Source organism: Aptenodytes forsteri, unplaced genomic scaffold (genome assembly GCF_000699145.1).
Source record: "Aptenodytes forsteri isolate BGI_AS27 unplaced genomic scaffold, ASM69914v1 Scaffold146, whole genome shotgun sequence".
In the NCBI taxonomy this organism is placed as follows: Eukaryota; Metazoa; Chordata; class Aves; order Sphenisciformes; family Spheniscidae; genus Aptenodytes; species Aptenodytes forsteri.
In genome coordinates this window covers 5,985,949-5,995,244 of record NW_008795128.1, presented here as the reverse complement: position 1 = coordinate 5,995,244, position 9,296 = coordinate 5,985,949, and the positions used below count along the sequence as shown (strand labels likewise).

The 9,296-nt window shown below is 44.8% G+C and overlaps 1 protein-coding gene across 1 annotated transcript in view; it reads left to right on the top strand.

Moving 5' to 3' along the window:
• The first annotated feature begins 61 nt into the window (after positions 1-61).
• RPAP1 (RNA polymerase II associated protein 1) overlaps positions 62-9,296 on the top strand; it is a 45,086-nt gene continuing 35,851 nt past the window's right edge. The window contains exons 1-5 of the mRNA XM_009277549.1: positions 62-110; positions 5,062-5,301; positions 6,284-6,432; positions 6,995-7,087; positions 8,452-8,632. Of these exons, the coding sequence (XP_009275824.1) occupies positions 5,112-5,301; positions 6,284-6,432; positions 6,995-7,087; positions 8,452-8,632 (613 nt within the window). The 5' untranslated portion in view covers positions 62-110; positions 5,062-5,111. The remainder of the gene's footprint in view (positions 111-5,061; positions 5,302-6,283; positions 6,433-6,994; positions 7,088-8,451; positions 8,633-9,296) is intronic.

The following is a 9,296-nucleotide window of genomic DNA, read 5'->3' as shown; positions in this document are numbered from 1 at the left end:
GGCGCAGAGGTGGGGGTGAGAGCGGGCGGAAGTGACGCCTTGCCGGGCGGAAGTAGCTGCCGCAGGGCAGAGCGGAAGTGCTGGCGGTGAGCGGCGCGGGTGAGGCGCAGGTGAGTCGTGGGCCGAGCTGTGGGGGCAGCGGGGCCTTTCCCCCCCGTGGAGTGCAGGGTCCTCTGGGGCGGCGGCGGCAGGCCGGGCCTCGCTTGGGGCAGCCAGCGGGGTCCCGGGGCTTCGCCTTTACTACAGCGTAAAGAGGAGCGCGGCTGCAGGCGGCGTGCGGCCTCTGGGGCAGCGGCCGTGCCCCCCGGGCGCTCTCTGCTGCGGGGCCCTGTTTCGCCGGGTCCCTCCCCCTTCCCCGTCAGGGAAAGGCCTCACCAGGCCTCCGGGCCTTAACCTACGTTGCGTCTTTAAGACTTCGTTTCAGACTCATTAGGGAAAGCCTGTGAGGGCTGTGAACGCGGTGGGAGTATCGGGACGCATCAGCTCTTTAGATCTTTAATAGCAGCTTGGTGCTTTTAATTTTATGTTGTGCTATGCTGGTGCCTCTTTATCGCAGAGGCTCTTCAGGGAAGCTGGGGACAGAAGCGTTTCTGGAGGCAAGGTGCTGTATGCATGCACACGGTATGTGCCTGACAGGCAAAGTAGCAGTCAGTGAGTGTTGCGTGACCAGCGTGAGATGTGGAGCTTCTCTGAGGAGGCATTCTTGCAGGTTTTGGCAGGGGCTTTCCTTCTGGGAGGAGGGTCTTTACAGGTATCTGCCTTCTCTATAGTAGATAAAAGTTGCTGCCTGTCTTGTCAAGCCTACATATTTTAGACTGTTGGTCATTACAGTATTGTGTGCAGAAAGCATTTTTGTGACAGAGCAGAGCATGCACATCACTATTTCGCAAAGTAGCCAAGAATCCTGAGCGAGGCTTTCATTGACCACTAATCTAGAGCAGAGAAATTGTACCTTTCCATTGACTGCTGAGCTGTCTTGGAGAGGCTGAGATGTGACTCTTGGCTTCTCCTTTTAATTCCTTACCTCAACCAACAAGGTCTGAAGAAATGTGTTAATTTGAGGCATTGATTGTGACAGCAGGACCTTGTATTCTTCTTTGACCCAGGTCTGATAACTTTAGCAAAAGAATGCAAAGTTGTAGACTTGAGGATGGGGGGAAAAAAATGACAGGGTTCGGCAATCAGGAGGAGTCAGAGATGATTCTTTGCTTTTACATGTACTTGCTACCTTTTCTCTTTTAACTGTGTCTAGTTCATGGCTGCTGTTGTGATGTAAGTGTCTCCCTTGAGCTGTAGGGCTCTGCTGCTGCGGAAAAAAAATGCATTGTAGATGCAGATGAGCTAGAATAAAATAAAAACAGTATTGGATTATATCAAGTAAGTACATTTTTTTGTAGCCTGATAGCACCTCTAAAAACCTTGGACAAATGCAGTGCCTGATTCTTATGTTGTTTTATGTCTGCTGAGAATAGTGGCAGAAGTTGGTGATATATGCCTCAGAAGCTTAAATGCTGCTTCTGGAAAGCATTGGAAGAGTATTATAGACCTCAGTTTTTCTGTATAGTAAATGCCATTCTCTGTGATACACTGGTGCTGCATTAATTGGTGATTAGGGTCCCTTACTGTCCTAACTGGCCTTCCTTCTCAGGCTTACACTTGAGCTGAAGTTGGTTAATCCAAAAGTGTATCTTGGCACTTGAAGCAGTCTCTGGCTTTATTGCCTTCTGTGCTTTTGCGTCTTCTTTTAGTCTGACCTAGACCACTGGTCCCAGCTGCATTTGTAAAACTTCCTGCGACACTGATGGGCTTTTCAAACAGTATCCGTGGAAAGTCCAGAGCATTACAGAAAACCATTCATTGAGACTTCTAGTGCAGACAGGTGATACAACAGCAGATGATAGTGTATTCACATACTAATCACTATGTTCTGGTGCATATAGGTGCTTGTGGTCCTTTGACAGCATTTCTGATCCCTTACATGCATTCCTAGGGCAATATCCTCAGCAGGTTGCGTATGTCAGCTAGATGGTGGTCCCTCTAGTCAAACAGTTTGTGTGTGGTTAGCTTTTAAGTAGCCAGTTGCAGGATTGGCGATAACCAGACCATAGGATGCTGGGGTTAGTGCTGATCATCAATACTGTGTCATTTTTCTTGCATGTTTTCTCTGAGCTCTGGTGGATAAGAATTATTCCTTATGATGGCCAGGTGAGTGTTGCTAATGTGCTTAGATGGCTTCCAGGAGGCATGGAAAAAGGTACCATTAGAAAGCAAACTATTTTCACTACATTCTGTCTTCTGCAAGTCCTGTATGTATTTAAGCAATTTCTAGCTCACTGGACTGCCGAAGGACCAAGTCAAAGGCCTTGGTTGTATTAAATTTCTAGACCCAGTTAGAACATGGAAAGAACACATTTGAAGCTTTTATCTATTTTTGCACCAAACTAATGTCCACCTCTATATTACCATCTTGTAACTGTTTACATTCAGGTGGCCTCTATATCTAGATGGAGGAAGGAGTGACTTTGAGGAAATGGTTCCTGGAACAACATCTAACCTCTTTAGACAATAACTGCATAGTTGGTTTCTTGTGCTTGACAGTTCCCCAGACAAATTAAGGCAGTTTCAAGGCCTGCTATATTTTTTGATTAACTTTTTTAATACGCAGGGACTTGGACAAGTGTATGTACATCCCTGTGTGGAAGAGGCTTATTGCAGAAAGATTAGCAGCACACCTTGCTTATAACTGGATGTTTTCTGTCTGTTAATCCTAGCATCATCCTCATTTGGGCTTTGAAGTCTGTGATGATAGGGCATGAAACACGTGGCTTCTGATGCATGTGGTGCTACTTATGCATATCAAAGAGGGACCTATCAACTGAAGTATGACTATTGGAGCCCCTGTTGTGGCAGAAAGCTCCATAAATAAGCAGCAGGTAGGTGTGTGCTTATGCTAGGAGTGCACAAAAAAAGGAGCTGTCTGCAGAAGTTGCAATTTTTGCTGTGCAGTTGCAAGGGAACTCAGCTGAAAAGGAGTGTTTCTGCATTCTTGGCATCAGTCAGAACCGCAATGACATCCCAGGTGTTGTTTTGTTAAGTCCTTCTCCAGCAGTAGCAAGGCACCGTAGCAGGGTGCTCCCTTCCCTTCCTGCCCTGAAGTAGCCTTTGCTAGTAGCTGTGTTCCACAGATGTCCTTGACAGCGTTGGTAGAGAAGTCGGGCATTTTCCCTGTGTGCTGGAGGAGGGTTTTGTTGTTCAGAGGGTACAGGGAAGTTCCCCTTGCTGCTGCTTGTGCCATATGTCTGCTTGGTGTAAGTGGAAGTTGTTGTTCTGGGACTCTTGAGCTGACAGCTTTCATTAAGGTCAGTGTTTTGAGATGTCTGAAATTGAGCAACTAACTCGTAATGTTGGCATTGGATGAAGAGATCTGGTTCCTCAGTCATGAAGTGCTGAAGTGAATGGAGTCCTTGGAAACCTTGAAACCTCTGAAAATCCACTTTCTTTTGTTACACAAAACTCTTAAGTCTGAATGGTTTTAGTCCAGCTTTTGCACAAAATGAGGGGCAGGAAAAAAAATTTCAGCAAGTCTTACATGGTTGGTGGTTTTACACTAAGGCCTTGATTTAAAAAAAAAACAAAACACCACCAACAACCAAATGTAAAACTCCCTGGACCTCTTCGTGCTCTTGGAATCAGCAGCATCACATCTAACCAACCTTGGTCAAGAAGATGATCCCTGAAAATAGTATAAGTATTCCAAGTGTAGGTCATAAATACTGCATGAAGTAATTCTTGTGTCTGTAAGCATCCTTCCCACAAGGTATCTCCCCACATATTTTACAATAGGGTATGATAATAGTATAAGACAAAACATTGGCTTCAGGGCAGTGGCTGTGCCTGCACAATGATTGAACTTTGTTTTGGTCTGAGATTAAGACAGAGATTCACTTCCAAGCTTTGCATTTTCTCATGTGTACAGCCTATCCATATGGCAGATAATTGTAGTTTTAAAAATCCATATCCACTTTCCTTTCCAACTTCACAATAAATCATCATTGAGTCCTGATGGGCTTTTAAAAGTAGAAGAGATCAAATATGTACAAAATATTTCAACATACCAAGTGTGGGAGGGTGTCAAATCAGTAGCATTAGTGCTGATCAGTGATGCAATTAGTGTGAAATGTATTTGCAAACACTTTACTTGCTGCCTGTGAGAAATGGATTGATGGTCCCAGGCTCTGGGAATAAGAGGTTGGGAGTAATACTCGCAAATATTTTCATGCCCGGTAGATGGGAGGTGGAATAGTTGCCTTCCTAGTAAGTTTTCATATGCACAGAGGTAAAAGTCTTTATAAATACCACCCTTGACTTTGAACCCAAAACTGGCCTGGGCAGTGAATGAAAACACTTGGAAATAGCATGACTTCTGCCAATAAGAGGGCAGTGAAAGAGTGAGAGAGAACTAAAGCAGGAGGAGTAGATAAGGAAGAAAAACTTTTTTCACTTGGGAGATTTGAACGAGAAGGAGAGTGAACGGAGTCAGTGAGAGTGAGTGCATTGTCCAAATCTACATGGACAGGCTCTTGCATCATGACAGGGATGCTAATGTAGGATCCTGAGAAGACCGTGTGCTGGACAGGGGAGGTTTGCATGATATTGTGCTTCTGATGTTCTTGGTTGGTGTTGATAATGGAGTAAGTCAAATCTGTTGTCTTGGACCAGGTGCTTCTGTGGCTTTGCAAATCCAAGGCTGTGGTGTTGGCATTCTGGCAGTGATGCACTTGTTGGCTGGCTTTTTGCTGGATGAATGCCATTCTGCTCGCAGCTGGCTAGTAGACCAGGTGTTGGCTTGTCTAGTAGCATGTTGTTCAGCAACGAAGAACATGAACAGTTTGTCTGGGACTCTGGTACAACTAGTTGTGTCCTGGGGTGATCCTGGAGTAGGGTGGCTGCAGTATGTACAGGAACAGCAGAGTGGGACAAAAATGAATAGTTTTCCCTTGCTGTCCCCATCCTATCCGCAGAAAATCCAGTTCTGTAACCACTTTTCCATGTCTTCAACAGATTCCATGTGAACAGCACGCAGGGCCAGGCTGCAAGAGCAAGAAGGCAGAATGTTGTCGAGACCAAAGCCTGGGGAGTCCGAGGCAGATCTACTGCACTTTCAAAACCAGTTCCTGGCAGCCAGAGCTTCACCTGCAGTGAAGATTGTGAAGAAAGCAGACAAGAGGAAGGGGGAGGAAGGGAGCACAGATGCTGAGAGACCCTCACTACAGGACAGCAAGGATGTAGTCATGTTGGATGGTAATTTCCCGTGTGGGCTTCTTTGAATTACTAGGATTCTCTGTCCCTTTCAGTGTTCCTCAGTACTTGCCTTTTCACCTCCCTCGCAACCCAGTGTTGCTTTTGCCCTGCATGTGTGTCCTCCTTGCAGTACTGTTTGTTCTTAGCCTTGTTGGAAAATGCACTTGTCCAATGTTACTAGCATCCAGTGGAACCACATTTCCAACACGTTGCCTTTGTCTACATTTATCAGCTGTCTGTGGTACCTTGCCAACCTTGCAAGAGGTGTTTTCTGTGATTTGTACCCATTGGACACTCACTGCTCATTTTGCCATCTATCCAGACCCTGTTCTCAGTGTCTTTGAGATTTGGCTCTGCTAACAGCTCCAGCTTTCAGCCAGCAGATTTGGCTTGGTAAGCCTCCTTCCTGCGGTTTTGTTTTCCTCCATCAGTAGTAACTGTAACACTTCTGTCATGTGCTTAATAGTCTCAGAAGCTCAAGGTGCTCTCTTAAAAGCAACAACTTAAATCTTGCAGTGCTTGGTTCCAGGTAAGGAAATATGATCCCAGTTTATAGATAGTGAAAAGGAGGCCTTGACTTGCTCATGGTCATACAAATCACTCACTGTTAGAGCTGGCAGTGGAAATGTGCTTTTCTGTGCCTGAACACAACCTGCAAGGATACTATTTGTTTCTGTACAGCCTTGCTTCTTCCCTTAATACTTGCAGTCAGGCCTCAGTACGCTTTCCTGCTTGTGCAGCTCTTCGAAAAGACTTTAGGGCCAATACATAAATGATAAAATTCTTGAGCATGTTTCTCTCCGCTACCAAGTGCAAGTCAGAGACAGAGGACTCTTAATTGTCTTATTGCTTCCTCACCTTCTTTGTTTTTCATCAGAGCAATAATAGGTGGTATTAGGGAGCCTTGGTCTGGTACCTATTGCACAGTAGTTATATATGAGTAACTTGACTGCTTTTTTTCCTTGTTATTTCCTCTCCCCAGATTTTCCTGATATTCTCCCAGCACTAACTCCAGCTCCTCCAAAAAAGTCCAAGATCAAAAGTGCCTGTGTCCACTTCGAGGATGAAGATCCAGAGGAAAGACTGGAGAGTCACGATCAACACATTACAGCAGTTTTCAGCAAAATTATTGTATGTCTGGTTTCTATGTGATGGTCTAGTGTTTTTTTGAATGCTGTGAACTAAGCAGTGTACAGGGATGAAGGGTTCTGTTGCTGCTTTTTATTTCTACAGTGTAATGAAGCAGTTGTAGCACTGTAGACCAGTGTCCTGGAGCACCTTGAAAGAAAAAGCTCTTTGGGTATATTTTTGCTGTCTGTTAAATATGGGTTTGAATCTGCTCTCCAGTCCAGACTGCCTACAGGTCACACTGCTTGCATGCAGGCACGTGCTCTAGTGTGGGTTTGGGTGAGTTTCTGGACTCTCTAAGGGGGATGTTCTCATTGCTCTGCAGCGGCCCAGGTTTTCCTTTATCTGATTCTTTGAGTGGTGTGTGGAGTTTGGTAGTCTAGCCTTTTGGAGAATAGCCTCACTTTAGCTTAAATAAGCACAAGGTATTCTGAGCCTGACAGCAATGTAGCAGAAAGCTTGTGGGCTGCAGAGCTGAGAGATTTTGAGTCCACTCTTAGCTAAATGATATAAACATGTCTGGCTGTTGCGATGGTTTCTACAGGGTTTGAATTTTTTGCTGCAGGAACGAGACACAAGTGCAGTAGCAGTGACCATGCCAGTGCCCACAGGAGACCCATTTCCAAGGACATTTCACCGCTCTGAGATAAAAAGTGAGGTAAGATTGGGAGCAGCTCTTTTATGCTACCTTCGTTAACGATTAAAGCTTCCCCACAACAAAGCCTAATGCTTGGTAGGTGGTAGGGCTCAAAATAAGTGACTTGGCATGCTGGAGATTATGAGCTAGCTCAACATGTCTCTGGCATTGCCACCTTAGTGTAGGAGAGAGTTCTTCTACCAAGCTGCCATCAAGTAGGTACTCCATACCCTGCAGTTAAATAGCATTGGAATCCTTTTGGTTTAGGAAAAAGGCGATCCCCTTCAGTTAACTTTAGTGAGGTGGATCAAATCTGCGCTGCTGTAATAGAATTGATCCTGTTCTGTTTGTTTTTCTCTGAGGAATGATCTCTGTTAATTTGTCCACGAGGTTTGATTAAGTCCGTACTTACTGAAGTTGCACCTGATTTCTCCTGGCATGACATTTGGGTGTGGTTGCAGAGATTATCTTTTGCAGCTTTTTGGATTTTGACATAATTTTTTTTCTGAGGCTGTGAAATTGGAAGCCATGGCCGCTATCATTAGTTGTTGCTGTAGTAGCAAGAGCTGCTAGCTGAGTGGGAGTCAGATACTGGGAATTGGTATGTGGTTGATAGCTGTGGTTGCTTTGAAGAGGTAGCTTATTTTGAAGGACAAGTTTTTTGAAAGAGCAATACTTTTTAAACTACCAGTTCTGTTTACCTGATGCAGGAGTGCACAAAGCAGCTACCAAATGTTCAGACTACCTTTTAAGCTGCTTCTCTGGACTGGGGACATGCAAGAGTTTTTTTTGCTTAGTCTGCTTTGGATTTCCTGTGCATCCTGTGCAAGGCTGTTTGGAGCCATCCCCTTCCATCGCCTAGGCAAGCAGCACAGTAATTTAGTCAGGATTATTTTAGCACCACTTGCCCACTTCTTACTGTGTAAATCTCTTCACCCTGCTGCTCTCTAATCACCTTATAAGAAGCCTGTTCCAAGCATGTGGTGAGCACAGTGCAGTACAGCCCCATTTATCCTCAGAAATGCAAAGTATTCAGCTATGCAGAGTTTCCAAACAGCAGGAAAGCTGGAACTGTTGTGTTTGGTCATATTTTAGGTGTGCTTGCCTGGCTTGTATTCACTTATAATGAATCATCTTCCTTCTCTAGGTAGCAAAAACATTCATGTTTTTGTCTCTCTGTCCTAACACATAGCATTAAACTATGTGTTAAAAAAAGAATAGCACATGCACAGAAAAGGGCAGGTGGCTGCCAGCAGCTTCTCTGTGTCATGTCCCAAAGTCTGATCTGAGGGTGTCTTTAGGATCAGATTTATACATTTGTTAGTGGCAGGTGTGCGGGGGAGTCTGGAGAGGAAAGTGGTGACACATGGCTTCCCTGTTTGCAGGTGAAGGTGGGATCTGGAAAAAAAAGCATCTTTGCACAAAAGATGGCAGCGAGAAGAGCTGCTGAAAAGGCAGCAACAGCTCCCTCTGCTGCTGAGTGTGTGCAAATAAGATCAGCTACTCTGGATGCCTTGGATCCTGAGGGATCAGCAGGAGAGGCACCTCTCCCCAGCATCAGGGATGGTAAGTGGAGAAGGTTCTGCTTATCCAGCCTACCGCATTTACATAGCCTTAGTAACCATAACATCAGTGCACCTTATTTTAAAATTAGGGTAGTACTGTTGTCCTCAGTTTAGGAATCTCAAGGTCACTTGGAATGTCTGTGGCGTGACAAGGTTTTGAAATGGTTTGAGACCCAAATTAACATTCTAAAAATTGGGTTAGCTTTCTCACTGATTTCCTTTTTGCTTCACACAGGGCTAAACAGATTTATTTTTCAAGGTTCTTGTCCTCCTTTTCCTCTCTGTTTGTTATATGCAAAGTTTTTCTTGTTTCAGCATTGATTTCCACAATTTTAGGAAAAGGGTTCTTGTGCCTGATAAAGGTGTTTGAGACCACTGTGATGCAGGTTCTCACTCCTACGTAGAAGCTGAAAGCTCAGTCTTCTGTCACCAGATCTGCTGCCATGGGACTGTGGCTTTACTCCATAAGGAAATGCTGTGAGGTAATGCTGATGAGTCAGTGCCACCTCCAGCAGTTACTTGTCTGACAGCAATGTGACAAGGAAAGATGAAACCAATTCAACTGGTTACCAGCATCTCCAGGCTTTTTTTTTTTTTTTTTTTTTTTTTTATTTTTTTTTTGGGGGGGGGGGAGGGATGAAGTTTGCCACAGATTCCAGTCATCC